The sequence below is a fragment of the Myotis daubentonii genome, chromosome 3 (assembly GCF_963259705.1).
Source record: "Myotis daubentonii chromosome 3, mMyoDau2.1, whole genome shotgun sequence".
NCBI classification, from domain to species: Eukaryota; Metazoa; Chordata; class Mammalia; order Chiroptera; family Vespertilionidae; genus Myotis; species Myotis daubentonii.
The window spans coordinates 107373851-107389808 of NC_081842.1; the positions used below are offsets into that span (position 1 = coordinate 107373851).

The 15958-nt window shown below is 38.4% G+C and overlaps 1 protein-coding gene across 4 annotated transcripts in view; it reads left to right on the top strand.

The window, feature by feature from the left end:
- The window catches only part of LOC132230557 (ceruloplasmin), a 100252-nt gene that overhangs the window by 54386 nt on the left and 29908 nt on the right, over positions 1-15958 (top strand). For all 4 annotated transcript variants that reach the window (XR_009451885.1, XM_059688183.1, XM_059688184.1 and 1 more), the window contains exons 10-13: positions 118-268; positions 1891-2103; positions 13218-13425; positions 14731-14873. Coding sequence is in view for 3 of the 4 variants with exons in the window: in XM_059688183.1 (XP_059544166.1) it covers positions 118-268; positions 1891-2103; positions 13218-13425; positions 14731-14873 (715 nt within the window). In the remaining variant the exon portion in view is untranslated. The remainder of the gene's footprint in view (positions 1-117; positions 269-1890; positions 2104-13217; positions 13426-14730; positions 14874-15958) is intronic.

Below are 15958 nucleotides of genomic sequence, written 5' to 3' on the forward strand. Positions count from 1 at the left end.
GTGCATTTACAAAGAGGAATGGAAACTTCTGTTCTTCAAAAATAATGTTGTGTACATGGGAGTCTTTCTGCTTTACGTCTTCTGCCTTCACCTTATTGTTCTTGCTTTTATTTACAGAAAGATGTAGACAAGGAGTTCTATTTGTTCCCTATAGTGTTTGATGAGAATGAGAGTTTGCTCTTGGACGATAATATAAAAATGTTTACAACTGCATCTGATCAGGTGGATAAAGACGACGCAGAGTTTCAGGAATCTAATAAGATGCACTGTAAGTACTGCCTCATCCACCAATGCTTCAAGTTATTTCAGTGTTGCACATGGAATGCTTTTAATTATACCAAAACTCCAATAGCTTTGCCTATTGTTCAATTTTCAATAAACAAATATAGTGAGGGTAATATCACTGATTATTTAATGTATTGTTCAGTTACTCCTCATCTCACTTAATTCAGGATAAAACATACAAAATATGTCGATTAGATGCATGTTGCTTAGTATGTGATCAGCATCATGCAGGGTTTCTTAGAAATGCAAATTCTTAGACCCCAACCCTGACCTACTGAATCATAAATTCTGGGTGTGGGGACAGCAATCTATGCTTAACACACCCTCCAGGTGATTCTTATCTATGTTCAAGTTTTGAGAACTGCTGATTAGATGCTTTTCTCATCTGTGGCTTAAGAATGACAGGCTCATTGTATTATTTAATATGAAGAAAGATATGGTCTCTGCTCTTAATAAACTTCAATAATTCTCACCCTTGACTACACATTGGAATCAACTGGGAGCTTTTAAAAACTATTAAAGCTATTTTTTAAATGCTCAGGACAACCTCCAGAGCATCGGTTCTCAACCTATGGGTCACGACCCCTTTGGGGGTCGAACAACCCTTTCACAGGGGTCGCCTAAGAACATCGGGAAACACATATATAATTACATATTGTTTTTGTGATTAATCACTATGCTTTAATTATGTTCAATTTGTAACAATGAAAATACATCCTGCATATCAGATATTTACATTATGATTCATAACAGTAGCAAAATTACAGTTATGAAGTAGCAACGAAAATAATTTTATGGTTGGGGGTCACCACAACATGAGGAACTGTATTAAAGGATCACGGCATTAGGAAGGTTGAGAACCACTGCTCCAGAGGTTTTTATTTAATTGAAATCTGGCATCAGATTTATTTATAGCTCCCAGTGTAATTCTAAAACGCAGTTAGGGTTCAGAAATAGTGAGCTAATTGTTTTTTTTGAAAAAAAAAAAAAAAAAACCACCACACCACTAATAAACAACATGTGAAAATGATTGTAGCAAGAAGAAAAAAATGTAAAGTTGTTTTATAGATTTTTTAAAAAAATTGGATTGATACTAGTTACATTACTCACAATCTTTAAAATAATACTTTTGATTTAGCATTTTTGCATTCTGGAGGAGCCAAAGATATTATCTATCAAAAACAGCAGTGAGAGAAAACTTCCTGCAAATACTCTGCCCTATTAATTCAAGAGAAATCATAGAATTTTCAATCTAGAACAACAAACCCATTCCCAGTCTACAGTGCCCAGGAAGAGGTGGTATTTCTCATATACTTAGGTGTTCACAATATGACCCTTGAGAGAACTGAAAAGTGGCTAGCTTGGAAGAACAGTAAGATTCCTAGGGCACAGAACTCTGAGAACACTGCATTTAGCTCTGCTCCTTTCTGCTCTCGAGGGAACATCAAGAAATTGCAAAGCCACTGCTGACACAGAAAGGAGTAGAGAGGCCAGAATGGGTCTTTTAAAAATTAAATAAAGTTAGCTCTGGAAAGTCTAGGAGGTTGTCATGTAATAGGACATGAGGTAAACCACTTTCAAAATGTTGTTTTTCACCTTTTACAGCCATGAATGGATTTATGTATGGGAATCAGCCTGGTCTCAATATGAGCAAAGGAGATTTGGTCACGTGGTACTTATTCAGTGCTGGAAATGAGGCTGATGTACATGGGATTTACTTCTCAGGAAACACATATCTGTCAAGAGAAGAAAGGAGGGACACAGCAAACCTCTTCCCTCAAACAAGTCTCACACTCACCATGCAGCCTGATACTGAAGGTGTATTTCTTTAACGTCAAGACAATTCTCTATTGGATCAATTCCTGAGGTTTTGATTTATAATTCTGTGGTGGGTGATAAACTCATCCCTTCCCCAAGCTTCCCAAGTACCATTCCTTCCCTTGGAAGAGCAAGACTAGGCAACTCCCTGCTATATGCCAAACAGGTCCACTTCCTGTTTGTGGGTGGGAGGGAAGTGAGTGACAAAAGAATAGACTGGGATGTCTCCCATTTCCACAAAGCAGAATCCTTAACACATTCTACTTTTTTACTATGGTTCTTTTAAAGATAGCTGGTGTAACCAAATTCAGGTTTAGCTTCTTAATGCAACAAAAGCCAAACTTGTGAGAAAGGTGCTGGTGAAAAAGAAAGCACTATATTTATTTAAATATTGGCTCCTTGAGAAGATGGGGACTTTTTTTTAAATTTCTTTATTGATTAAGTTATTACATATGTGTCCATTACCCCCTATCCCGCCGACTCATGCCCTCACCCCCCCTGTTGTCTGTGTCCATTGGTTAGGCCTATATGCTTGCATGTAAGCCCTTTGGTTGATCTCTCCCCCTTACACCCACCCTCCCCTACCTTCCTTCTGAGGTTTGATCTGTTCGGTGCTTCTCTGTCCCTGGATCTGTTTTTGTTCATCAGTTTATGTTGTTCATTACATTCCACAAATGAGTGAGATCATGTGATATTTATCTTACTCTGACTGGCTTATTTCACTTAGCATAATGCTCTCCAGTTCCATCCATGCTGTTGCAAATGGTAAAAGTTCCTTCTTCTTTACCTCAGCATAGTATTCCATTGTGTAGATGTACCACAGTTTTCTAATCCACTCATCTATTGATGGGCACTTAGGCTGTTTCCAAATCTTAGCTATGGTGAATTTTGCTGCTATGAACATAGGGGTGCATATATCCTTCCTAACTGGTGTTTCTAGTTTCTTGGGAAATATTCCTAGAAGTGGGATCACTGGGTCAAATGGGAGTTCCATTTTTAGTTTTTTGAGGAAACTCCATACTGTTCTCCACAGTGGCTGCACCCGTCTGCATTCCCACCAGCAGTGCATGAGGGTTCCTTTTTCTCCACATGCTTGCTAGCACTTGTGCTTTATTGATTTGTTGATGACAGCCATTCTGACAGGTGTGAGATGGTATTGCATTGTCGTTTTAATTTGCATCTCTCGGATGATTAGTGACTTTGAGCATGTTTTCATATGTCTTTTGGCCTTTCTTCTGTCTTCTTTCAAAAAGTGCCTATTTAGGTCTGTTGCCCATTTTTTGATTGGGTTGTTTATCTTCCTTTTGTTAAGTTGTATAAGTTCCCTGTAAATGTTGGAGATTAAAGCCTTATGAGTGATAACATTTGCAAATATGTTCTCCCATGCAGTGGGCTTTCTTATGGTTTTGTTGATGGTTTCTTTTGCTGTACAAAAGCTTTTTATTTTGATGTAGTCCCATTTGTTTATTTTCTCTTTAGTTTCCATTGCCCTAGGAGCAGTATCAGTGAAGAAATTCCTTCAGCATATGTCTGAGATTTTGCTGCCTGTGGATTCCTCTAGTATTTTTATGGTTTCCCATCTTATGTTTAAGTCCTTATCCATTTTGAGTTTATTTTTGTGTATGGTGTAAGTTTGGTGGTCTAGTTTCATTTATTTTTGCATGTATCTGTCCAATTTTCCTACACCATTTATTGAAGAGGCTGTCTTGACTCCATTGTATGTTCATGCCTCCTTTGTCGAATATTAATTGAGCATAGTGGTTTGGGTTGATTTCTGGGTTCTCTATTCTATTTCATTGATCTATATGTTCTTGTGCCAGTACCAGGCAGTTTTGAGAACAGTGGCTTTGTAATACAGCTTGATATCTGGTGTTGAGATCCCACCTACTTTGTTCTTCTTTCTCAAGGAGATGGGGACTTTTGTCCCAAAGCCTAACTTAACAACTCTGGTCAGTCTAACAAATTCTATAGGACTGAAAGAGGGAGGAGAAAACTGTGGACATGTATGATGTGTAGGATGTAAAGGACGTCTTCCCATAGGCTTTTATATGGATCTTTATGGTGACCATTCTTGAATTGGCTATCTGGTCTTTTTGTCTGCTGAGTTCCTATGACTGAGTGGTTGGCATCAGCTGGGTCTTGAGACCAGGCTGCTTCCTAAGTTTGCATAGGAATGGAAAATCCTGAACTATAAAGTATAAGTATATTTTAAAACTTTTAACATGTAAGCACTAGTTTCAAAAGAAAAAATCAGGTCACAGTAGTAAATTGGGTTTAACACTTACTCAGATTAATATGGGTTGCTTTATATAGATTTTTTAATGTTTTTCTTGTTCATTCTTATTTTTTAATTAAATCTTTATTGTTGAAAGGATTACAAATGTCCCTTTTTTCCCCCTTGAACAATTCTAGCCTGCCCTGACACCCTACCCCAGGACTTAACCACCCTATTATCTGTGTCCATAGGTTATGCATATATGCAAGTTCTTAGGTTGCCCTCCTCCTACCTATCACCCTCTCCCACCTTCCCTCTGAGATTCCACAGTCTGTTCTATACTTCCATGTCTCTAGACCTATTTTTTCATCAGTTTATTGTTTTCATTAGATTCCACACATGAGATCATATGATACTTATCTTTCTCTGACTTGCTTTTTTCGCTTAGCATAATACTCTCCAGGTCCATCCATGCTGTCTTAAAGGGTAAGAGATCCTTCTTTTTTACTGTTGCATAGTATTCCATTGTGTAAATGTACCACAGCTTTTTTATCCACTCATCTACTGATGGGCACTTGGGCTGTTCTTGTGCCAGTACCAGATGTTAGCTATTGTAAATTGTGCTGCTATGAACATTGGGGTAAATACATTCTTTCTGATAGGTGTTTCAGGTCTCTTAGGATATATTCTTAGAATTGGGATCACTGGGTCAAATAGCATTCCATATTTAATTTTTTGAGAGAACTGCATACTGTTTTCCCACCAGCAGTGTACTAGTGTTCCCTTTTCTCCACATCCTCACCAGCACTTGTCACTTGTTGATTGGTTGATGGTAATTTTCTGTCAGGTATGAGCTGATACCTCATTGTCATTATATTTTGCATCTCTCTGTTGGTCAGTGTCTTTGAGCATTTTTCATATGTCTCTTGGCCATCTGTATGTCTGCTTTGGAGAAGTGTCTATTTAGGTTCTTTACTTATTTTTTAATTGGATTGTTTGACTTTCTTTTGTTAACTTGTATGAGTTCCTTTTATATTTTGAATATCAGCTGTATCTTTGCCAAATATGTCCTCCTATAGAATGGGTTCCCTTTTCATTTTGTTGATGGTTTCATTTTATTTTGATGTACTTCCATTAGTTTATTTTCTCCTTGGTTTCCTTTGCCCTAGGAAATGTATCTATAAATATGTTACTAAAAGAGATGTCTGAGATTTTGCTGCCTTTGGTTTTTTCTAGGGTTTTTATGGTTCCATGGCTTACATTTAAGTCTTTTATCCATTTTGAGTTTATTCTTGTGTATGATGTAAGTTAGTGGTCTAATTTCTTTTTCTTTTTTTGCATGTGTCTGTCCAATTTTCCCAATATCATTTATTGAAGACTTTCTTGACTCCATTATATATTCTTGCCTTCTTTGTCAAATATAAATTGAGTGTAATGGCTTGGGTCAATTTCTGGGGTCTTTGTTCTGTATCATTGTTCTATATCCCTGTTCATGTGCCAGTACCAGGCTGTTTTGAGTACAGTGGCTTTGTAGTAAAACTTAATATCTGGTATTGTGATCCATCCAAATTTGTTCTTCTTTCTCAAGATTGCTGAGGCTCTTTGGGATCTTCTTTTTTTCCATATAAATTTTTGGAGTATTCTAGATCTGTGAAATATGCTGTTGGTATTTTAATAGGGATTGCATTGAATCTGTAGATTGTTTTGGGTAGGATGGACATTTTAATGATGTTAATTCTACCTATTCATGAACATGGTATATTCTTCCACTTGATTATATCTCTATCTCTTTTTTCAATGCCCAGTAGTTGAGTACAAGTCTTTTACCTCCCTGGTTAAGTTTATTCCTAAATATCTTAATGTTTTTGTTGCAATGATAAAGGGCATTGTTTATTTAGTTTCTGAGAATTCATTATTGGTGTATAAAAATGCCATTGATTTCTGGGTGTTAATTTTGTAACTTGCTACATTGCCAAATTCATTTATTAGATCTAGTAGCTTTTGGGTGGAGTCTTCAGGGTCTTCTATGTACAATATCATGCCATCCTTGAATAATGACAGTTTTACTTCCTCCTTTCCAATTTGGATGCCTTTTATTTCTTCTTCTTGTCTGATCACTGTGGGGCTAGGACTTCCAGTACTATGTTGAATAAGAGTGGTGAGAGTGGGCATCCCTGTCTTTTTTCTGTTCTTAGGGGAAATAGTTTTAATTTTTGCCCACTGAGTAAGATGTTGACTGTAGGTTTGTCATATATGGCCTTTATTCTGTTGCGGTATGATCCCTCTACTTCCACTTTGCTGAACGTTTTTATCAAAACTGGGTGTTGGATATTGTTGAATGCTTTTCTGCATCTATTGATATGATCATGTGATTTTTGTCTTTCAATTTTTTTCTGTAATGTATCACGTTTATTGATTTGAGACTATTGTACCAGCCTTGCATCCCTGGAATAAATCCCAGTTGGTCATGGTGTATGATTTTTTTAAATATGTTGCTGGATCTGCTTTTCTAATATGGTGTTGAGGATTTTAGCATCTATGTTCATCGAGGATATTGGCCTATAATTTTCTTTCTTTATAGTGTCTTTATCTGGATTTGGAATTAGGATAAAGTTAGCCTCATAAAAAGAGCTTGAAAGTGTTCCTTTCTCTTACACTTTTTTCAAATAGTTTAAGGAGCAGAGATGTTATTTCTTCTTTTGAAAGTTTGGCAGAACTCTCACTGCCCTGTGAAGCCATCTGGGAGTTTTTTTTATTACAGCTTTTATTTCATCAGTTGTTATTGGCCTATTCAGGTTTTCTGATTCTTCCTGATTTAGTTTTGGGAGATTGTATTTTTCTAGGAATTTGTCCATTTCCTTCACATTGTCCAGCTTATTGGCATATAGTTGTTCATAGTATTTTCTTACAATCCTTTGTATTTCTGTGGTGTCAGTTGTTACTTCACCACCTTCTTTTCTGATTGTTTTTTTTTTTTGGGAGGGGGGGGTCATCTCTCTTTGCTTCTTTTTTTAAAAATTAAATCTTTATTGTCCAGATTATTACAGTTGTTCCTCTTTCCCCCCCCCCCATAGCTACCCCCCACCTGGTTCCCACCCCACCCTCTGCCCTTACCCCACCCCCCACTGTCCTCATCCATAGGTGTACGATTTCTGAGAATAGTCAGTCCACTCCCTTTCTATGCCCCTGATTCTATTATATTCACCAGTTTATTCTGTTCATCAGATTATTTATTCACTTGATTTTTAGATTCACTTGTTGATAGATGTGTATTTGTTGTTCATAATTTGTATCTTTACCATCTTCTTCTTCTTCCTCTTCTTAAAGGATACCTTTCAGCATTTCATATAATACTGGTTTGGTGGTGATGAACTCCTTTAGCTTTTCCTTATCTGTGAAGCTCTTTATCTGACCTTCAATTCTGAATGCTAGCTTTGCTGGATAAAGTAATCTTGGTTGTAGGTTCTTGCTATTCATCACTTTGAATATTTCTTGCCACTCCCTTCTGGCCTGCATAGTTTCTGTTGAGAAATCAACTGACAGTCTACGGGTACTCCCTTGTAGGTAACTGACTGTCTTTCTCTAGCTGCTTTTAAGATTCTCTCTTTGTCTTTTGCTCTTGGCATTTTAATTATGATGTGTCTTGGTGTGGTCCTCTTTGGATTCCTTTTGTTTGGGGTTCTGTGTGCTTCCTGGACTTATAAGTCTATTTCTTTCACCAGGTAGGGGAAGATTTCTGTCATTATTTCTTCAAATAGGTTTTCAGTATCTTGCTCTCGCTCTTCTTCTGGCACCGCCATAATTCAGATGTTCGTATGCTTAAAGTTGTCCCAGAGGCTCCTTACACTATCTTCATATTTTTGGATTCTTTTTGCTTTTCCGGTTGGGTGTTTTTAGCTTCTTCGTATTTCAAATCTTTGACTTGGTTCTTGCGATCCTCTAGTCTGCTGTTGGAATTCTGCATAATATCCTTTATTTCAGTCAGTGTATGCTTAATTTCTAGTTGGTCCTTTTTCATAACCTCGAGGGTCTCACTAAATTTATCAGTGGTTTCTAGAAAATTCTTGAAAAACCTTTCAAGTGTGGTTTTGAACTCTATATCCTGTAGTTTGCTTTCCTCCATTTCTGTTATTTGTGACCTGTTTCTTTGTCTCCACATTTTTTATGCTTCCCTGTGTTGATAGAGTAGCCTTCTGTGCTAGGTGTCCTATAGGGCCCAGTGGCTCAGCCTCCCCAATTACATGAGGTAGACACTCTTGGTGCACCCCTTTGTGGGCTTTGTGCACAGTCTTGTTGTAGTTAAACCTTGATTGTTGTAGGTATCACTGGGAGAAATTGACCTCCAGACCAATTGGCTATGAGAATTAGCTGTGTCTGTAGTGGGAGAACTTCTGTGCTGGAGACACCTTTCTGGGGCAAGAATTGTTTCAGTGGGTCTTGGTGCTCACTGAGTCTGCCCCCTGAGTGTGTCCCTTATGGATCTGAGGAGTTGTAATCTGGATGGTCCCACTCTGACCACTGGGTACACTGGCTCTTGGATCTCTAAGGAGGTGCTAATTTAGCCTCTTCCTGAGGCTACCCAGCAGGAGCTATGGAGAGATCTGCAGATTCCTCTTCTTTGTTTGGGGTCTGGAGGTGCCCAGATGAGGCCCAGCTGTGAAGCAATGCAAGCTGCTGTGGGGCCTTGGGCCTTCTTTTGGATGTTCTGGGTCTCTCTGACCCAGCTGCAGTTTGTTAGGTAATTTTCAGATTGCAAAGGGACAGGCCTTTCATATGCAAAAGCCTCTGCACACAGCTTGGGTGGGGCGGGGTCTCAGGGAATCAACAGGGTGGAGCAAACAGCTATGGCTGATCCTCAGTCCTACCCTAAGAGGCCCAGCGTCTCAGTGTCCCTTGGTAATTGCTGCAAGCACCTCTGAGAGAAAGCCGCTCTCAAGTTCCTACCAATGCCAGACAGTCCAGTTTCTCCCCCTATGAGTCTGGGTCCCCAGAGACTTGCCTGGAACTGGAGTTCAGAGCAGTTGGGAGCTTGAGACTCCCTCCTGATTGAAAAAGACAACCATGTCCTCAGTTGCCAGCCCTTTCCACGTGCACCTCAGTACCTCCTCTAAGTCTCAGTGTGCTTTTCTCTTTCCTTCTAGTTGTAGAATTTTCACTCAGCCAGCCTTCCTGCGGTTCTGGATGATGTCTGTTTTGTCTTTTAGTTGTATTTTTTAAGTGGTTTTGCGAGGCAGCTATTTCCAGTATTTACCTATGCCGCCATCTTGGTTTCTCCATCTCTTTGCTTCTTGATGAATCTGGCTAATAGTTCATCAATCTTGTTTATTTTTTTTCAAAGAAACAGTTCTTGGTTTCATTAATATTTTGTATTGTTTGTGGGTGTTTTTTTTTTTTTTAATCTCTATGTCATTTATTTCTGCTCTAATCTTTATTTCCTTCCTTCTACTTACTCTGGGATTTTCTTGTTGTTCTCTAATTCTTTCAGTTGTAGGGTTAAATAGTTTATTATTAATTTTTCTTGTTTTTTGAGGTAGGCCTTTAGTGCTATGAACTTCCCTCTCAGGAATACATTTGCTGTGTCCCAGAGATTTTGGATTTTTATGTGTTCATTTTCATTTGTTTCCAGGAAGTTTTTTATTTTATTTCTTTCTGATCTCATTAGTAACTCATTCATTGTTTAATAACATGCTAGTTAGCCTCCATGTGTTTGAATGTTTTGGGGTGTTTTTACTGTAGTTGATTTCTAGTTTCATTCCATTATGATCTAAGAAGATACTTGATATTATTTAAGTCTCCTTGAACTTGTAGAGACTTGTTTTATGTCCTAACATGGGATCTATCTCATGTGCACTTGAGAAGGATGTATATTCTGCTGCTTTGGAGTGAAATATTCTACAAATGTCAATTAAATCCATCTGATCCACTGTGTCATTTAGAGTCACTGTTTCTTTGTTAGTTTTTAATCTGGAAGCTCTATCCAGTGAAATCAGCAGAGTGTTAACGTCACTCACTATGACTGTATTGCTGTCGATCTCTCCCATAATGTCTTCTAGAAGTTGTGGGTTTGTTTTGTGTTTTTACACATTTAGGTGTTCCTATATTGGGTGCATTATATTCTCTTGTTGAATCAATCCCTTTATTATTATATAGTGACCTTTGTTGTCTCTTGTGATGGCCTTCCTTTTGAAGTCTATTTTGTCAGATATGAGTATTACTACTCCAGGTTTTTTATATTTCCATTTGCATAGAAATTTTTCCCATCCCTTCACTCTCATCCTGTATGAGTCTTTTGTTCTGACGTGGGTCTCTTGAAGACAGCATAGAATTGGGTCACGGTTTTGTATCCATTCAGCTACTCTATATCTTTTGATTGGAGCATTTAATACATTTACATTTAAGGTTATTATTGATAGGTACTTATTTCTTGTCATTTTAATTCTGTATGCCTAGTATGTTTCTCTCTGATATATTTCTTCTTCTCATTAGCATTTCTACAGTGCCTTTTTGGTAGTGGTAAACTCCTTTAGCCATCTTTTTGTCTGGGAACCTCTTTATTTTACCATCTATTTTAAATGATAGCCTTGCTGGATATAGTAATCTTGGTTTCAGATCCTTTCTTTTCATTGCCTTGAATACTTCATACCATTCTTTTCTGGCCTGTAGAGTTTCTGATGAGAAATCAGCTGACAGCCTTATCTGAGCTCCTTTGTAAGTAACAAATTGATTTTCTCTTGCTGCCTTTAAAATTCTTTGTCTTTAATTTTTGGCATTTTAATTATGATGCGTCTGGGTGAGAACTTGTTTGGGTTCTTCCTGCTTGGTACCCTCTATGCCTCCTGGACTTGCGTGACTGTTCCCTTCACTTGGTTAGGGAAGTTTTCTCCCATTATTTCTTCAAACATGTTCCCTATCTCCTGCTTGCTTTCTTCTCTTCTGGCACTCCTATAATGTGAATATTGTTACATTTCATGGTGTCTCACAGCTCCCTTAAGCTGTCCTCCTATTTTTTAATTGTTTTTTTTTCTTTCTTATTTTTGGTCCTTTACTTTTTGGTTCTTTTGTTTGTTTGTTTGTTTTTCTTTTTGATTGAGTGATTTTTTCCTATCTGTCTTCTAATTTACTGATCCAATTCTTGGCTTCTGCTAATCTGCTGTGTATTCCTTACAATGTGTTATTAGTGCTATGTCATTCTTTATCTCTTTCTGGTATTTTTTCATAATTACTAAATCTTTTCTCATGCTGTTGAGCTTCTTTGCCATCATTATGCTGAACTCCATATCAGATAAATTTCTTATCTCCATTTTGTTTACCTCTTCTTGAGAATTCTCTTGTTCTTTTATTTGAGGTTTTTGTTTGTTTGTTTGTTTTTTGTCTCCCCATTTTACTACCTATTTGGGTTTGTGTCATGTATTAGGTTGATCTGCTATGATTCCCAATCTCTAGTGCAGACACTGTTTCTGAGTGGCCCTTAGTATCCTGTTTGGGCTATCAAAAATCTATAGCTTATGGCTCCCTCTGCTGGGGCTGGGTACCTTTGGAAATAACCAAGATGTGCACCAGGGTCTGCTTTTCCTAGCCCCAGGCCCAGAAGGAAATCAGGCAAACACTCAAAGCCTCCAGAGATCTGCCTCTGCCTTCAGTCCAATTTACAGTTTGATTAGCCTCAGGCTATGGACCACAGTTCTTCCAATAGGAGTAACTGCCTTCTCTTCAGGCAAAAACCACCTGGATAGCAAAGGTCCTCCCACAGTGTGATGGAATGACTCAGCACAGGAAAGCAGGGTGGTTGCCCTTTGAGCTCCAATCCCAGAGCCCCCAACCCTGAAATCTCCTCACATAGCTCCAGTCTTCTCTGCCCTCCCTCTGCCAGAGCCCAAGGTGCATGTCTGAACACATTTTTTTTTTTCCCTTTAAGAGAGTGCCTGCATTTCCAGCCATCTCTCACTGGTGGACAGTAACCCTACTGCTTTTCACAGCCAGACATTCAGTGGGCACTTTTATCAGTTTTGATTCTCAGGGTTATCATGCCCAGCTTCAGGTTTAGAATCCAGGGTTCCCAGTAGGAACCTCCCACAGTTGAGATATCCCTCCAGGCCTTCAGCTGCTGTCTGTGGGAGCTTGGCCAGCAGTTCCTACTAGTCTCTATGGGGTCTCCACTTTCCATCCTTGGTTATCAGGGTTCTCTCCAGCTAGTCTTCAATTGATTTTTCAGGGTGGTTTTTCGTATTTTAGTTGTACTTCCAGTTATTCCTGGGAGACTGTCAGTGTAGCTTCCACTTACTCTGCCACCTTTTTTAACCTCCTTTTTGGTTCTTATTTTAGTTCTATTCTATGGTTAGCCATAGTAGTATAAATTTTTTATTCCCTGTTACACTGTCAAATCAGACTAGACACTAGAGGACTCACTAAAGGTTCTTTACCTAAACTTCTCATCATTTTTCTATAGCCTAGATGTAGTGTTCATTTGTCAATTCTTTGCAATTACATAACTTATACTAGAACCATAGCCATGCAAATTCAGAGACTCCCACAGGTCTTGCTCTGAATGAGTAAAACAAACAACAAAAAAATGAAAAAATGATAACTTGTTTCAGGCTTTTTGTTGTTGTTGTTCCTTATGTGCCACTAAAAGGTAAGACAGGTCCAGGGCAACCTTTCCTTCATTCATTACACAAGTTCAGATACAGAGAAAATAGCAAATGCAAATGCCTTGAGGCAGGCAAACCCTTGACATGTGGCTTGGGTGGCATGAGTAGTAGGCCACATGATCAGAGGTGTGGGAAGCCAGCTGATGTAACCCAGGCCACAGTAAGGACTTTGGTATTGATTCTGAGTAAAGTGAGGAACCACGGAAGGTAATGAGCAAAGGAGTGACATGCTTTCTCATTTACCTTTCAAGGGACTTTCGATGTTGAGTGCCTCACAACTGATCACTACACCGGTGGCATGAAGCAAAAATATACTGTGAGCCAACGCAGGCAGCTGTCTGAGAATCCAAACCTATACCTGGGAGAGCGGACCTACTTCATTGCCGCGGTGGAGGTGGAATGGGATTACTCTCCAAGCAGGGAATGGGAAAAGGAGCTGCATCGTTTACAAGAGCAAAGGTAATTCTCTAGGCAGATTCCCAATTTTTTAGTTTCTCTTTCAAGAAGGCAGAATTATGTTAAATTGCAGTAAAATAAAGTTGTGTTAAATAAGAATAACAACAAAATGCTTCCTAGGCATCCTTCTCATTAATTTCAGTTTCAATTTTCTCACAGGCAATTTTCCATTTGTAGTTATTCATGTTTCTTTTCTATTGGACTGTCTTCTTACATTCATGTGCCCTTATCTTGTCACTGATTTTCAAACTTACACCACAATTAATGTCTCAGTTCAGAGCTAAAGTATTATTTTCTCTATCAACTATTTGCTATTTATGTTATATTTTCTCCAAAGATTTTGTTACTAGTCTATTAATCAGTTATTTCACATTTTTAAAGCTATGACTAGTATGTATGAAAGAAAACTTTAAATTGAGGGCAGTATTATAGATATGGTCTCTGCCCTCAAAGAAGTTACAGGAAAATACGGTTCAAAACCACCAATAACAAGTAAATCATGGCTCCCTCTGCTGGGGCTGGGTACCTTTTGAAAGAAATCATGGGACTGAAAAAAATAAGTTCAGTTTGAATAGATGTTAGCTAAGGGTGGTGGTTGGAGCTGCAGAACCATTCCATTTAGAGCAGCTTCAACCACACTGTGGTTATTCCTTTTGTTCTGTCCCCTCTATTATCTCCCACATAATGCACCAGCCCTTTGTGGTATGACTGGACAGATGGGAGTGGGCATGTATTCAGATCTGGTTCATAACATATATCTAGACAGTGGTTACCTGGGCAGTTTGACTGATGGTGATTATGATTTGTGATGTAAAGGAGTAAAAGGTTATTTCAGTGATTGGGGTAAAACAGTCAAAAGGCCACAGGAGCCATTAGGAGTCAATAAAAACTTTAGGTAAAGGAAATATCTAGAAAAACATGGCTACTTCAGTTCCTATAGACTAGAAACATTGTAGTATCCAGGGAACATGTCAGTGGTGAAATCTGGACCCATACAGTTTTAGAGCAATAAATAAACCTTGGATATGGCCTCCTCTAATACCTCATTTCAGAGGAGAAAAAACCAAGACTCCAATGAGAAATGACTAGCTGGGGGTCATTTTAGTGGTAGAATCCAGGCTCCACTCTGCCTAGGTGCACTTCCTACCACCCATGTCTATTTTTAAAGTCTTGCGGGAATGGGAGAGTGGTATTGAAAACTAGCACAATTACTTAAGTAAAAATTGTATGTTTGTTCAAAACTTAAAACTCAACTTCCACTTTCACTAAAACAAATACTAACTTAGTTGTGTGTGTGTTTTTTTTAAGTGTTTCGAATAATGCATTTTTAGATAAGGAAGAATTTTACATAGGCTCAAAATACAAGAAAGTTGTGTATCGGCAATACACTGATGGCACATTCCAAGTTCCAGTGGAGAGAAAAGCTGAAGAAGAACATCTGGGCATTCTAGGTACTCTAACAGCTACAGTTCACCAGGTGTGGGCAAGTGATGTGCTGCCGCAGGTGGTGATGGTCCATGTCTAGGAGTTTATTTTCTTGGTTCATGTATCAGTTATTTAAATAAAAATAGGAGAGTTCCAGTTGCTATATGGGAGGCTGCCAAATTAATGAATCTCTTAATAAAGCCAATTAGATCTTTAAAAAATAAAATGTCACTCAATAAAAATGAGAAGCCTATAAATATGGCATAATAAAATACTGTGTCAAAAGCAATATATTATCCCATATACTAATGAAATTGTATATATTTGGTGTTTATTAAACTGATGCTTATAGTTTGGGTGAAATTCCTAGAACTTACTTTCTAATGAAATTCTTAATCAAATTCTCCATTATTCTCCCATCCCTCAAAAAAAAAAATCATAGCTATTTACTTTTAAAATTAAGATGTAAATGATTAACTCCAAAGGGGAGAAATTTATATATAGATAAGGAGATAGGGAAAGAAAAACGTGTTACTGTGCACACAGCAGGGGGAAAAGATCTCTTCAATTTTTTAGGAATCATTTTAAGACACAATGTTTAAGAACTTGACTAACACTGGTCTTGGGAATTTCCTTGAAAATCGTCAAGTATAAGGGACACCACTCCCAACCCCACTGTGTTTCCACACTAACAGAGCTCTCTGGGGCTTGGTTATCCTCAGACTCAGAGAAAGATACCCCAGGGAGAATGCAGTGTTGCTGGTTCACAGAAATTCTCCCAGACAGAAAACAAGCTACGATTGGCTGGAGAGGAGAGAAGGCGGGGTAGCCCTACCCATCTTTTCAAATGCAGGACTGCCTGCAGTTATTAATTCACGCCCAGGAAATTCTGGAATTCCAAATGCTGAGATCAGGACTCCAGGCCAGGGATGAGTCACAGTGATTCACCAGGATTAGGCCATTAAACTGCAGGGGGCTTTCAGGCCCAAACTTCCCCAGGCCTGGAGATAAAATAAGAGATTGCAGCCATACTAGTGTTTTTATCCTGAATCCGTTGGAATGAGGTATAATCCAATAGTAATACAGCACGGAGCCACAGGAGGTAAAACAG